General features: G+C 45.3%; 2 protein-coding genes across 2 annotated transcripts in view; one reads left to right on the top strand and one right to left on the bottom strand.

Annotated features, from left to right (window-relative positions):
• Positions 1-9,763, top strand: part of stab2 (stabilin 2) — a 35,009-nt gene extending 25,246 nt beyond the window's left edge. The window contains exons 46-69 of the mRNA XM_054625033.1: positions 423-542; positions 639-683; positions 750-842; positions 1,007-1,168; positions 1,518-1,637; positions 1,718-1,789; positions 2,195-2,371; positions 3,051-3,140; positions 3,286-3,432; positions 4,071-4,130; positions 4,239-4,362; positions 4,626-4,775; positions 4,849-4,953; positions 5,783-5,890; positions 5,988-6,181; positions 6,255-6,396; positions 6,622-6,755; positions 7,085-7,247; positions 7,358-7,464; positions 7,545-7,664; positions 7,745-7,876; positions 8,226-8,336; positions 8,447-8,578; positions 8,950-9,763. Coding sequence (XP_054481008.1) covers positions 423-542; positions 639-683; positions 750-842; positions 1,007-1,168; positions 1,518-1,637; positions 1,718-1,789; positions 2,195-2,371; positions 3,051-3,140; positions 3,286-3,432; positions 4,071-4,130; positions 4,239-4,362; positions 4,626-4,775; positions 4,849-4,953; positions 5,783-5,890; positions 5,988-6,181; positions 6,255-6,396; positions 6,622-6,755; positions 7,085-7,247; positions 7,358-7,464; positions 7,545-7,664; positions 7,745-7,876; positions 8,226-8,336; positions 8,447-8,578; positions 8,950-9,288 — 3,147 coding nt within the window. The 3' untranslated portion in view covers positions 9,289-9,763. The remainder of the gene's footprint in view (positions 1-422; positions 543-638; positions 684-749; positions 843-1,006; positions 1,169-1,517; positions 1,638-1,717; positions 1,790-2,194; positions 2,372-3,050; positions 3,141-3,285; positions 3,433-4,070; positions 4,131-4,238; positions 4,363-4,625; positions 4,776-4,848; positions 4,954-5,782; positions 5,891-5,987; positions 6,182-6,254; positions 6,397-6,621; positions 6,756-7,084; positions 7,248-7,357; positions 7,465-7,544; positions 7,665-7,744; positions 7,877-8,225; positions 8,337-8,446; positions 8,579-8,949) is intronic.
• A 139-nt stretch (positions 9,764-9,902) lies between these two features.
• On the bottom strand, positions 9,903-14,681 carry ovch1 (ovochymase 1). The gene is made up of 13 exons (XM_054625015.1): positions 14,549-14,681; positions 14,258-14,353; positions 13,618-13,801; positions 13,423-13,498; positions 13,144-13,333; positions 12,719-12,858; positions 12,348-12,498; positions 12,234-12,272; positions 11,922-12,144; positions 11,396-11,553; positions 11,180-11,278; positions 10,496-10,632; positions 9,903-10,140 (listed from the first exon to the last, which is right to left on the bottom strand). Exons 1-13 carry the CDS (start codon positions 14,595-14,597, stop codon positions 9,979-9,981), a joined length of 1,704 nt encoding a protein of 567 aa, XP_054480990.1. The 5' UTR covers positions 14,598-14,681; the 3' UTR covers positions 9,903-9,978.
• Positions 14,682-14,755: the final 74 nt, after the last annotated feature.

Genomic DNA, 14,755 nt, shown 5'->3' with positions numbered 1-14,755 from the left:
TGCAAACACAAAAGTACTGCAACAAACACAAAGGTTCTGCAACAGAATGAAGAATTATTTCAAGGTCATCTGAAGTTCTACAATGAGAATGAAAGCGCTGCAAGAACATGCAGACGTTTTCAGAGGAAATACAAAAGTATTGAAAGGTGTAAATTATCTTAAGGCAACAAAAGTACCACAAAATGGTAGTAAAGTATTGTGATAAAACACAAAGATATTGTGGGGGAACACTAAAGTACTGCAAGGAATCGGAAAGGTTTTTAAGGAACACAACAGTAGTTTTTAGAACCCAAATACAAACCAGGTTTCTACTCAGTATTGTAGTACTTTTACAGCACTTTTTATAATCCAAATACAAACCGCGTTTGTACTCAGTACTGTAGTACTTTTTATAGTACTTTTACACATTGACGTGTTTCCAGAGAAACGGCGACTGTCATCAGCACGCCAGGTGTAACATGACGGGTCCAGGTGTTCGTACCTGTACGTGTAACGGGAACTACATCGGAGACGGCGTCACCTGCAGAGGCACCGTGGGGAAGGTACATATACATATATATATATATATATACATTCATATATATTAATATATATTTATACATAGTGTACATAGTGAACTGTCTGCTGACACTCTGCAGGAGATCCTGACCAGGAAGCTGAGGAGCTTCTATCTCAGTCTGATGGTGAGTGACGTCTCTACATTAAGAATCAGATGAACTTCTGAATATTAATAAAAGTTCTGGTTTCAGATGGTGGAGATTTCTCTGAAAGGTCGAGGCCCGTTCACCGTCTTCGCTCCGAACGCTGAAGCCTTCGCTGCAGAGAGGAGCAGTAGCGGCAAGGTGATGGTTCCAGATGTTTGTTTGAGCAGGAAACATGATGTGGTTCACACGTTCATGTTCCCTTCAGGACCAACCACCAACACTCCGTTCAGTGCTAACGTTGCTACAAGCTGAAAGCTAAACCTGATATCTGACTTCTGTTTCTTAATATCTCTTATTTGTAGATAAGGGCCCTGTCGGCCACGTCCGACTCAAACAAAGAGAAGTTGGCGTCCCTCCTGCGCGGACACATCGTCATGTGTCACACTCTGCTGCCTGCTGACCTGGCCCAACCACGAAACCTGACGTCTCTGTCCGGACTGGTCCTGACCACCGGGTCCATCCAGGTGACCAATCAGAGAGCAGAACCACAGTCTGGCTTCACATGAGGGCTGAAGACTAACAGTCACAGTCGGGCTCATAGGTTCAGATCAGATAAAGGATCAGTGAGTCAGGTAGATGGACTACTCTCCCCCTGGACTCTCTCTGGAGTCTGGAGGCGGGACTTAGCGTTTCTAAAATCCTGGTTATTGACTATTATTGTGAAATATAATCACTTTTCTTTTTGCTTCAGTAAGTTTAAATATGAAATATTAAATCATCTCTTAAGTAAACACCTGATACTTAATGTTTGAAATTAAAGATGTTGACAATATAAACATAATTGTTGGTAATATATTTTTGTGTGTTTTTCAGGGCAGCCTCTTCGTCAATGAGGCCAACGTCACGTACAGCGACGGCGTCAGCGTCAACGGGATCTACCACGAGATCAACAGGATTCTGTTTCCTCTCAGAGCCGACATAGACAAACAACCTGTGAGAACATATCTTCATCTTCATCTTCATCATTGTTTCAGTCTGATGAACCATTGATAATGTTTGATGTTTGTCTCCAGGATGGGACTCAGCTGAATCTGACTGCCGTGGCAGAAGCTCACGGATATAAAACCTTCTACCGGCTGCTGGAGGTAAGAAAGTTAAACGTTCTTCTTCTTCACTGAAATAATAGAATGTGTTCAGCCGATGAAGAGGAAGAAGTCTGTTGATGTTTCATGGGTTCATGATGTTTGCTCTTTTGTTCTCACCTTTAAACTCTGGACTAATTCCATCCAGTATGTCTGGTTTTAACTGTGACAGACCGTTTCACCATGAAACGCAACATATGTCAACTTTATTTAAGTACTCGTACCAACATCCTTCCACCTTCAGGGGTAATAATGACGGTGTTCATGGTTCTGATTGGTGGATGAGGCTTGTTCATGGTTCTGATTGGTAGACGTGTCTTGTTCATGGTTCTGATTGGTAGAAGTTTCTTGTTTAACAGTGACATGTGTTGTTATAATTGATTGATGATCTTGTATGTTCGTTTTTAGGACACAGGAGTGATGAATCTGGTGACTGATGGGACGTACCAGCCAGTGACGGTCTTCCTGCCCTCAGATGGCGTCATGGCGTCTCTGCCACAGGAGCAGAAGGACTTCCTGTTCCACCGAGACAACCGACCACAGCTGGTGGAGTACCTGAAGTACCACATCCTGCAGGCCCAGAAGGTGATGAGTCCGCTCAGGAAGATCATTCCAGAAAAGACTTGGTGGTTCTTTAGCCTAAATTCTTGAATAACTAAGAGCTGTTCAGTTCTCCGGTTAATAAAAACAAGACTGAGCCAGTTTAGTGAAGTGGTTTTTAAAATGTAATTTCAGATCTCATGTTTTTAGCACAAGGTTTAATTAAGCAGATTTGACAGACCCTGTTCATGATTATGTTGAAGAAAATGATTTCATATCTATTATTAAATCATGTTATCAGCTGGACAGTGACAGTAGTGAAGGTAGCAAACTAAAACCAGACGGATGTTTATGAAGGTAAACCTCTGTATCGTCTGCATAACGAAATCCCATATTTTACATTCATTCATTTGGCAAATGAGTTTGTCCAAAGCAACGTACAAATGAACAACTTTAATAACTCATGATGTTTTCACATGAATAAACCCTTTCACAATAAAGGTTTGTGATCTCAAGACAAGACAGTACAAAGTCAAAGTCACTCGTTTACTGGATCGACAAGAAACATGGAGGTAAAATGTGATCTGATCTGTGGTTTGTGCCACCAGGAGCAACTCTTTACTATTTAAAATGTTTTCATCTTAGAGTTTTTCCTCTCAAGACTCTTTTTCTGAACAGATGTTTTGTTTTAAGCTTCTTTTTCTTACTTCCTGTCTCCACTCAGGTTTATGCTGAAGTTCTGATCCATCTGGACTCGGTTCGGACTCTGCAGGGTTCGCCGCTATCGTTTACCTGTGGAGGGACGGACCACATTGTAAGTACAACAGAAACAGATAAAAAGTGAAGAAGAAGAAGAAGAAGAAGAAGAAGAAGAAGAAGAAGAAGAAGAAGAAGAAGAAGAAGAAGAAGAAGAGACGACAGAGGTCCCTGGTTAATCTGGACATTTCTTCTTTGAACAGGGAGAAATCTTCGTAAACGATGGAAAGTGTCGGATCGTTCAGAGACACCTCGTCTTTAACGGCGGGATCGCCTACGGGATCGACTGCCTGCTGACTCCGCCCAGCCTCGGAGGACGCTGTGATGAACAGACGAACTTCGACCTTCAGGTAAATCCTCTCTTTACTGACCCCAAATCCCCCCAAAACTCAAAACAGGTGAAACCTTCAAAGAGCATCAGTTTTACTAAAGCTGCTTCTGCTGGTGGCAGATTTGATCCGATTTAGAAACAAATCAAAGGAATGTTTAATAAAATCCATCTGAGCTTTCAAAGTTACAGTCTGGAATATCTCTGTCTGGTTCTCTTTAGCTGCGACTGTTTGATAAGCTGTAACATCAGGTGTATTTGATTCTTCTGAACGATGAATTTCTCTTTGGATCTGACCTTCAGTGTCTGTAGTCGTCACTCTTTTGTCTGTTGGGATTTCCGGTAATGTTCATAAAACTTTATTACAAGCTCAGAAATCCTTCAGAGATCAGATTAATTTAACTGAAAATCATTCAGATTATTTCTTTCAAGATTAGAATCCTGCAAAAGGTGAGAAACATCTTTTTGGTCCTTATGGAGTTTCTCCTGCTAACGTGAACCAAACCAATAAATATTGATTAGTATTGAAATGATTAATCATCCATCCACACAAGATGAAATGTGCTTTTCTTCTCGTTCTGTCTGGAACTCTTAGTTCACAGAGTCTTTCTCTTAATGTGAGATTTGACTTCTCTTTCTTTTCTTCTTCTTCTGTGGTAGATGAGCTGTGGACTGTGCACCTCCTCAGCGTCTCGCTGTCCCAGAGGATCCAAACTGAAGGTCTGCGTCATCATCATCATCATCATCATCAGCATCATCATCATCATGTTCACTAATGTGTCCAGATGTGTTTGTGCGTCTGATTCCTGTCTCTGTTTTTGTCCTCAGGAGGTTCAGAAGTGCGACCTTCCCACCATGTTCATCACCAGAAACTCCGGCTGTCGCAGCATCTGCACCGTCAACTTCTGGCAGCCAAAGTGTTGCCATGGTTACCACGGACGAGACTGTTTGGGTGAGACCTCGCTGCTGGTTACGTAATAAACCAAAATTCTGACGGATGATGAGTCAAAGGTTAAATCATAATGACCAGGACTATTTGAACAAATCTTTGGTTGGGATTCAAACCCGAGGGTCAGGGCTAAACGCTCGCAACATTTCACCTTCTCGAAACGTCTTCAAGATTGAAATCATTTAAATGTGCGTGTTGTCACGTTGACATCACAAATAGCTAATGAGCTCACTGATCAGCTCCTTATTGATCCGTCCTCTGTCCAGTCTGTCCCGGTGGAGTCGGCTCTCCCTGTGGTAACCATGGTAAATGTGACGACGGTCACCTTGGTAACGGTACCTGTACCTGTGACGCGGGATTCAGGGGCGTGGCCTGTGAGCTGTGTAGTGACGGTTTCTATGGAGACGCCTGTACAGGTGAGCAGCGGTCAGACAGCTTCCTGTTTGGTGTCCACAGGTGTGTAACTGTTTGTTTCCCTCTGGATCTCAGCCTGTACCTGTTCAGAACACGGGTCATGTGACCACGGGCCCAGAGGTACCGGTTCCTGTTTCTGTGAGTCCGGCTGGACCGGGGAGCGCTGTGAAACCACACAAGGTGAGTCCTGTACTTCCTGTCTCTGTACTTCCTGTCTCTTTACTTCCCGTCCCTTTACTTCCTGTCTCTTTACTTCCCGTCTCTATACTTCCTGTCCCTTTACTTCCCGTCCCTTTACTTCCAGTCTCTATACTTCCCGTCTCTTTACTTCCCGTCTCTATACTTCCCGTCTCTTTACTTCCCATCCCTTTACTTCCCGTCCCTTTACTTCCCGTCTCTTTACTTCCCGTCCCTTTACTTCCCGTCCCTTTACTTCCCGTCTCTTTACTTCCCGTCTCTTTACTTCCCGTCTCTATACTTCCCGTCCCTTTACTTCCCGTCCCTTTACTTCCAGTCTCTTTACTTCCCATCCCTTTACTTCCGGTCTCTATACTTCCCGTCTCTTTACTTCCCATCTCTATACTTCCCGTCTCTTTACTTCCCGTCTCTTTACTTCCCGTCCCTTTACTTCCCGTCTCTTTACTTCCCGTCCCTTTACTTCCCGTCTCTATACTTCCCGTCTCTTTACTTCCCGTCCCTTTACTTCCCATCTCTTTACTTCCCGTCTCTTTACTTCCCGTCTCTTTACTTCCCGTCCCTTTACTTCTTTACTTGTCTCTTACTTCGTCTTTACTTCCCGTCTCTATACTTCCCGTCCCTTTACTTCCCGTCCCTTTACTTCCCGTCCCTTTACTTCCCGTTTCTTTACTTCCCGTCCCTTTACTTCCCGTCTCTATACTTCCCGTCTCTTTACTTCCTGTCTCTTTACTTCCCGTCTCTTTACTTCCCGTCCCTTTACTTCCCGTCCCTTTACTTCCCGTACGCTCACACACGTCTGTGTTTCCTCCAGCTGAAGTCTCAGAGTGTTCTCCGTCCTGTTCGGAAAAAGCTGTCTGTCAGCAGAACAACACCTGTGTGTGTCGGCCATTTTATGAGGGAGACGGACTCACCTGTACAGGTAAACACACCTCCAACTCATTACAGACTGGAATGACAGAGAGACCGTCTCACTGATGTTAACAGACCTGTCTCCCTGTCTCCCTGTCTGTCCTCAGTGACAGACATGTGTCAGACGTGGAACGGCGGCTGTGCCAGAGGAGCCCGGTGTTCTCAGAGAGGAGAACAGGTGAGCTGCACCTGTCCTAAAGGTCACTCTGGAGACGGGTTCAGCTGTCAGCCCGTCGACCCGTGTGTCTCCGGGGACAACGGCGGCTGCCACGAACACGCCGTCTGCACCATGACGGCTCCGGTGAGGACATCGCTGAGGACAGTAACACGTCTCTACCTGTCGTCAGAGTTTCATGGTGTGTTTGTGTGAACAGGGGAAGAAGAAGTGCACCTGTAAGGACAACTACATCGGAGACGGACTCACCTGTCAGGTCAAACAGCTGCCCATCAGCCGCTGTCTCCATGACAACGGACGATGTCACCAAGACGCCACATGTACCGACCTCCACTTTGAAGGTATGAAACGTGAGAGAATGTTAGTGTCACTTGTTACACTTATACACCTGTTTCAGTTCCACTAAGCTGTAACAGAAGCATTACTAACAAAACAAAGTATTACTACTACGTACTTACAAAAACACTGATTAGTAAAGCTACCTGTTGGTATATTAGCAGTCGCAAATCAAAATGAGTGTGTTATAACGTGTGTGTGTCTGTGTGTGTCTGTGTGTGTGTGTGTAGATTCGAGTCTGGGTGTGTTTCACGTCCGTTTAGATGAAGGTCAGTACAAACTGAACTTCTCTGCAGCTCAACAGTTCTGCGCTGCAAAGGGAGCGAGCCTGGCGACGTACAACCAGCTGTCCTACGCTCAGCAGGTCATTGAACACAACACACACACAACTCCTAACTTCAGTTCAACACACAGATCATGTTTAACTGTATTGTGTGTATCAATCTCTGATATCTCTTCTTGCTCTGAGCCATAGAGCTCCATAAAAACACCTCAATGAGACACAAAAACTGTAGTTTCATTTATCTGATTAAAAACTACAGAGACCAGCTGTTGTAGGAAATTTCTGATGAAACTATATATTCTGAGTTAAAGCTGCTGTCTGCTGGTCCTGTTGGTCTCTGAGTTAAAGCTGCTGTCTGCTGGTCCTGTTGGTCTCTGAGTTAAAGCTGCTGTCTGCTGGTCCTGTTGTAGGGCGGGTTGAATATGTGTGCTGCCGGCTGGTTGGACCAGGCCCGGGTGGGGTACCCGACCACATATTCCAACCCCCAGTGTGGCTTCGGACACATTGGCATCGTGGACTACGGAACGCGTAAAAAGAGCGAGACCTGGGACGCCTTCTGCTACCGGATGAAGGGTGAGAGAACCAGAATTCACTGATCACTGGATCACGTGATAAGATGTGTGACTCTGATGTATTGATTATCGATAATTAGTGTATTTCAGTTATTTCGTGGTTTGTTTCAGAGGTGCAGTGTGAGTGTAAGGACGGCTACGTTGGAGACGGTTTCAGCTGTACAGGAAACCTGCTGCAGGTCCTCCAATCCACACCGACCTTCTCCAACTTCCTCACAGTGAGTCAACATTTAAACTTTGGTCATCAGATGTTCTCATGAAACCTTCACCGTATTAATCTCTTTATTTTCTTCTGCAGCAAATCTTGAACTACTCTTTGGCGTCTGAGTCGGGGAAGCAGTTTGTGAAGCGTCTCAGTAACCTGACGGTCCAGTCAACTCTGTTTGTCCCTGACAACAACGGGCTGCCTGACAACCAGGTGAGTCACACAGAAGGATCTTTAGACCGGTACCTCACCTGTTCATGTGTCCTCACCCGTCTGTCCCCGTGTCCCTGCAGACTCTGACTCAGCGGGACGTTGAATTCCACCTGTCGGAGGGCCAGGCTCTTCCTCTCAGCCATCTGAAGAACGGCAGTCGGATCAGAACTCGTGTCGGCAGTCTGACGGTGTCCGGTGTGGCCTCAGCTCTGGTCAGAATTATTAATAATACTATCATTTAAATGAGGAAGTAGAACTGTCTGATCAAAACAATCAGCTCACTGCTACAGACGGAAGATGTTCATTTAAGGCAGTTCAAACCAACAGAACCACCAGAGCTGTGATTGGTTCAGACTCCTGTCAGTGAGATCAATCAAACCCAAAACAAAGTTCACCTTAAACTGTGTTGTTAAAGCAACACTGAAATGTCCACTGACTAAAGTTATTGAATCAAGAATAACAGATTTTTGAAAGTAGTTTTGTGGGATCCGTTCCTTCTGTAGTTCATGGTTCTAAACATGAGAACCTACTTTTCATTTTAAACCTTTTTTTTCTTCTCAGTCGTCTCGTTTCATAAACGACCGCTTCGTCACCGACTCAGACATCCTGGCTTCAAACGGTATCATTCATGTTCTCCAGGGGCCGCTGAAAGCCCCGCCCCCTCGCCACGAGGCAAGTCAAGTCATAACAACACAGCATTAACTCATTTCTGTCAAATTTCTGAATAAAAGGGGATAATTAGCTAAAACAGGAATCTACTTCCTCTGTGGTTGGTTCTGCAGATGCATGTGGCCCATAAGGCCGGGATGGGGGTCGGAGTGGTTCTGCTCATTGTTCTGGTGTCAGGAGTCTTCTTCGTTGGATACCACTTCTACACCCACAACACCAAACCCTTCAGGTTCCACTACTTCAAGGTCAGAACGGTGTTTTCAGTTGGTCTGTCAATCTACTGCTTCATCAGTATAACACATTTATGAGCATTAGTATGATACATTTATTAGCATCAGGATAAAACATTTATGAGCATTAGTATGATATATCTATTAGCGTTAGTATAACACAATTGTTAACATTAGGATAACACATTTTTAGTAATGATTGTGAGTAAATATATATATATCTTAACTAATGGCTGGTATATACATTTTTTATATCAGTGCATCAAATGTTGTATTGTATAAGTAAAACATTTCAACAAGTTTTTAAGGATAATATGACACATTTTAATGTAGAAGTACTAGTACTACATGTGTTAGTGCTGAGGTTTTCCTGGTGGCTCTGACAGGAGGATGAAGAAGAGGAAGAAGCTCCACCTGCAGACGGCGGTCGCAGCATCTGTAACCCGGTTTATGAAGCAGCTCCAGAACCGGCTGAGTCCGACACACCTGAAGTCCTAGTGAGTCAGCAGCTGAGTCATAGTTTCTCTGGAACATCACTTTATACGATAATGGAGGTTTCAGGTTTCATCAGTGAAATTTACAACATTTGGATTGGTGGTGTTAACTGCAGAATGACTGTCTGCAGGCGGAGGACAAACACGAGGTGGAGAACGGAGGAGCGTACGACCTGCTGCAGGACAGCTGAGCTGCTCTCTGCTGGACTGGAACCCTCAGAACCGTTTTAACCCTCTGAGGACAGAAGATCACCTGACCGGCTTCTGTTTCCTCTCAGACTTATGAACCGAGTTTATTTTCCCCATGATCAAAGACAGAAGGTTTGAAATGTGAAGAATCACGAATGTGAAGTTAAACGCTGATTAAAAGAGCAAACAGTGTTAAGAGTTGTTCTCCTTGTCGTTTCTCCCATGTTCTCGACTCCTCTCATGTAGGAAACACGTCGTAGAATGAGGAACGTTTATGTGGATTATACAGTCAAAACGTCACACATGCTAGATTTCTTTAGGAGTTCTAGAGGAACTTTTAAATGGACCAGATGATAATTCTGTTTTAAACAACTTTAAGACAAGTTTTAAACTAATAAGTGAATTTAGTCCAAATCGATTATCCAGGTTTCAGATGTGACCATATTTGGCCTTTTTTTGTTTTGTTCAATCAGCTGTGACTGAGGAAAAGTGAACCCAACAATCATTCATCTTTGCAGCTGAGCTCAAACAAGACCAGTAAAAGTTTAGTTCTCTACTCATGCCATGTGACGATCAAAGCAACAACTCCATTCTCTGATGAAGACTGTGCGATGTGGATAAAAGCTCCAGAGATAGAGAGCTAGTAAGTGAGCGTTGAGTCCCCCCGCCAGTCTAAGGAGCTCAGAGGTCAAACAGCTTCCAGATTAACAGTTTATTTTCTATCAGACACATTCAGACGTCTTCAGTCACCTCACTGATCCACAGGTGATAATCAGAGATTCTGGAGAAGACGGCCGGTTTGTCTGCATCACACCGCTGGCTGCCCCATGTGACCACGCCAAACAGGAAGTAGGCGCCACGTTTCCGACACAACAGCGGAGCTCCAGAGTCGCCCTGCAGAGAGAAACTGAAGATGTTCATCTGAACAAGTTGTGTGGTTTGAAGTCTTAAAGTAATGAGATGACATCGTTTCACCTGTTTAGTAGTACGGCTGTATGAGGTACCAGGTAATACTATGCATTTTATTTGATATATTCAGGGTATGCTATAGTTGAAATACTTTCACTGCTGAAGCTGTTCTCTTTGCTCTCTTGAAAGCCACTAGACTCCTTTGACAAATCCAGTGATCCCTCCCTCTGAGGAAACAGGAGTCGCTACGATCGATCGGTTACTTTGTAATTGTTTTGACAAAGGTTAAAGGTCAATCCAGTGACCGGCAGCAGGGTCACCGGTCTCAGGGTGGAGTTACCATGCAGGAGGTGGAGCCTGCAGGATGTGAACAGATGTGGGAGTCTGTGACGAGTCCGCCCCCCCACTTCTCCCTGCAGGTGGTCCGGTTAACCAGAGTCAGTCCGACGTGGTGCAGCCGCTCTGGATCCACGTCACCTGGACCAGAATAAAGACACGACCACAGAATAATTACAGAGACGCCCAAAGGTTGAGACTCATGAGGACGTTGTGGGACGTCGGGTCGATCCGTCTCTGGAGGATTTAGCGGTGAGACCAGAACTCTCCTCTCTTTCCTGCTCTGAATGTTTGGTGGATTCTGAAGATACCTGTAGCTCTGAATGTTTGGTGGATTCTGAAGATACCTGTAGCTCTGAATGTTTGGTGGATTCTGAAGATACCTGTAGCTCTGAATGTTTGGTGGATTCTGAAGATACCTGTAGCTCTGAATGTTTGGTGGATTCTGAAGATACCTGTAGCTCTGAATGTTTGGTGGATTCTGAAGATACCTGTAGCTCTGAATGTTTGGTGGATTCTGAAGATACCTGTAGCTCTGAATGTTTGGTGGATTACCTAGCTCTGAATGTTTGGTGGATTCTGAAGATACTGAATGTTTGGTGGATTCTGAAGATACCTGTAGCTCTGAATGTTTGGTGGATTCTGAAGATACCTGTAGCTCTGAATGTTTGGTGGATTCTGAAGATACCTTTGGAGGCTCCCCAGCCCGTCGTCACACAGGACCAGCTATCATCCAGGTCCTCGTCCTCATCCTCATCAGGGACACAGACTTGAGACACATCAGAGCCTGGAGACAGTTTCACCAAGCTTCAGAATACACACAGAATACCCAGCATGCAGTACTTACAGATACTACAGATTTAAGTGTATAACGTGTGTGTGCTCTATCTTCAGGTGTTCCTACTGAATCTGGCGGGAACACTGAGGCGGAGCAGCGACAGGTCAGAGGTCGGGGGGAAGCTGCTGTCCTGAGGCAGATCGACGACCTTGTCCACCGGGACGGTTTGAGACGAGGAGAACCGGAGGTCATGAACTCCCAGAACCACCATGTCCTCTTTAGCTCTGCAGGGACCAATGAGAGGACGCAGTAACAGAAGTATCTGACCGAGTAGTGTTCTGTAGTGAGGACCCAGTGCATCAGTGCTACACTGCAGTAGTCATAGAAGTAGTAGTTCTACTAGTAGTAGTAGTAGTAGTAGTAGCAGCAGTAGTAATAGTACTAGTAGTAATAGTACTAGTACTTGACGTAGCAGTGCCGTGCGATGAGGATCCAGTGCATCAGTGCTACACTGCAGTAGTACTATTACTACTACTAGTAGCAGTAGTAATAGTACTACTAGTAGTAGTAGTAGCAATAATATTAGTACTAGTAGTAGTAGTAGCCGCAGTAGTAGTAGTACTAGTAGTAGTACTAGTAGTAGTAGTAGTACCTGACGTTGCAGTGCCGTGCCGTGAGGACCCAGCGGTGGTGGATCAACGCTCCGCTGCAGTAGTGGCGTCCGTTGGACTGCAGGCTGACCATCCAGGGCCAGAAGAAGGGGCAGGACTCTGTCAGGTTCCCCACAGACACTGCACCGTTCTGGGACACGGAGAGAGCAGCGAGGCCTGGAAGCTTCTCACAGCTGGGGCTCTGCTGAGTACCACACCTGTTCTCTGAACACAGTATGCAGGCGTGGACAGAATAACATGAACGCCTGTTCACTGTAGTTTAAGGACATATAAGGTCATTGGTTTCTAAATACCTTCAGAAGTGACGTCTTCTACATTGATGACGTCCTGATCTGTGAACCAAACATGTCTTGTGTCAAACTCGTCTTCCAGAACAACACTCGTGTTGGATTATCTGTGACACGTACTCATGATGTTGGAGATCCACTGAGTGTGTTCTTGGATTTTGGTGTAGACTCCTGGTCTTCTTGCTCGACCACAACCGACCCCCCAACTCACCAAACCCGCCAGCTCGTATCTGCTGCCTGTGAAGCAGGACAGAGGACCTCCAGAGTCCCCCTGAGACCGCAACAGGACAACGTTAGACACAGAGACAGGACTACAAGACACAGCAAGACACAGAGACAGGACTACAAGACATCTAGAATTCCTAGATTCTGTCAAGTCGACTCTAAAGTCCCCAGGTTTCTGTCTCTTGTGTCTCAGACTGGTTCAAAGGGCTCCGTAGACCAGGTTCTGGAGCCTGATGGACCCAGATGGTCCCTAGAGGTGCAGGTACCTGGCAGGCGTCCGTTCCTCCTGAGTCCCTCCCAGCACAGAACATGGAGGGTTGCATCCTCCCAACGTAGTACTGGTCACATGATGCAGGGGGCAGGATGGTCACGTTCACCTCCTGCAGCCGGTTTACTCGAGCTCCATCTGAAGAAGAAGAGGAGGGGGAGGAGGAGGAGGAGGAAGGTTTGTAGCGGAGTGAAATGGAGCACTTACTAAATGAACATCATGCTGTATTGAAGAAGACTTGAAACTAGAGATTGAGACCATAAACTCATGTTTACAATGTTTACTGAGGGAATAAATCAAGAGAGAAGTAGAGTCATTTTCTCATAGACTTCTATACAACCAGAGGAGTCGCCCCCTGATGGACAGCAGAGAGAATGCAGCTTTAACACAGGAAGCAGAAGTTGAGTTTGAACGCCTCCTCACTCTCTCGGGTGGCGCCCCAGCCGGTGATGGTGCACTTCCTGAAGGGGGGCAGCGGATCCATCCAGACGTCGATGGGCCGGACAAACCGGTTGAAGACCAGCAGCTTCTGCAGCCTCAGCAGAGCCACGTCGTTCTCTTTGGTCCGGGGTTTGTAGCTCGGATGGCTGATGATCAGGGAGACTCCAACCAGCTGAACAGGGAGGGAACACCAGGGTCAGAATCTGCTCTACACACCTGGACCTGGTCTAGAACATGCGTGCTGGGGTTTGGGGTCCTGACTTGTTGTCGGGGTTCTTGAGGACGATCCAGGTCGTGTTTTCCAGCCAGAACCGTCCAGTAGGAAGCTTTATTGTACCTGCAGCAGAGATACAGTCCTGAAACACACTGGATAGAGGACTGAGGAGAGGGACCACGTGAACCCGGTCTGTACCACGTGGACCCGGTCTGGTCCAGGTCTAACAGACGACCTCTGACCTTTTGAAGCAGTGAGCAGCAGAGATGGCCCACGTCGGTCCGATGATGGCTCCTCCGCAGGCCGGCATGGAGGCGAAGTGGAGGGAAACCTGCCAGGGCCAGGAGTTAGACCAGGCCTCCTGACCCCCGATGATCCTGGACTCCGGCTCCTGTTCTGGACTGAAGGACCGCACCCCCGACAGGTCTGAGGTTGGACCGCACCAAGTTAAAACCACAGCATTCTGATTTATTTAATATTAACAACAATGAGATTATTATTTATGAAATAACTTAAACTACAAACTGTTATAATACAAACATTTTGATTTAAAGTTTACAAACGTGTTCAATATATTTTTTTATGAATATATTTTATGATTAACATTATAACAATTTTACATCTAAAGTTTTTTTTACTACAATGCTCAACACATTCAAATTATTAAAACATTTTATATTATATCAATAAAACATTTTTTATTATTCCAACAAAAGTTTTTTAAAAAGGTCAAAATTATTAATTATAAATAATTTCAAGCACATCACTTTTTTTCTAATCATAAATGTTTAGAAACGTTGTTGAACGTTTTATTTTAAATGTAAGGAATCACAAACATTAGAATCAGATCTGATGTTATAAATATATTAAACATAAACTTACTTCTGAATCCAAACCTTCCAGAGAAAAACTCATGATCCTGCAGAGTTTCATTTAAAGTCACATTCAGCCGATTGTGGGTCAGATTAGAGCTGAAAGCTGCAGAGACGGGAAAGAGACAACAGCAGAGTTCTGATGTCACAGATGTCACAGATGTCACAGATTTCACTGATTTCATAAACCCTCTCCGGGCCTCTGAAGCAGCTTCATTCTCAGCAGCTTCTGGGTTCAAACTGACCTGAGAGCAGTAAACTGAACTGAACCACATGAAGCGACATAAAGAGAGTTCCTCACCTGAGTGAGCGGTGAACAGACACACTGACAGCAGACAGACAGACAGCATCCTGTCTCACTGACCGTCCTCACGCGCTGATCCGCGGTGATGTCACTCTCTGTGAAGAGGCACACCTGATGAGGCACACCTGAAGAGGCACACCTGATGAGGCACACCTGATGAGGCACACCTGAAGAGGCACACCTGTGTGATTAGAAACACCTGCA

Source organism: Anoplopoma fimbria, chromosome 23 (genome assembly GCF_027596085.1).
Source record: "Anoplopoma fimbria isolate UVic2021 breed Golden Eagle Sablefish chromosome 23, Afim_UVic_2022, whole genome shotgun sequence".
In the NCBI taxonomy this organism is placed as follows: domain Eukaryota; kingdom Metazoa; phylum Chordata; class Actinopteri; order Perciformes; family Anoplopomatidae; genus Anoplopoma; species Anoplopoma fimbria.
Note: the sequence above shows the minus strand (reverse complement) of the source record. Positions and strands in the feature narration are given on the sequence as shown.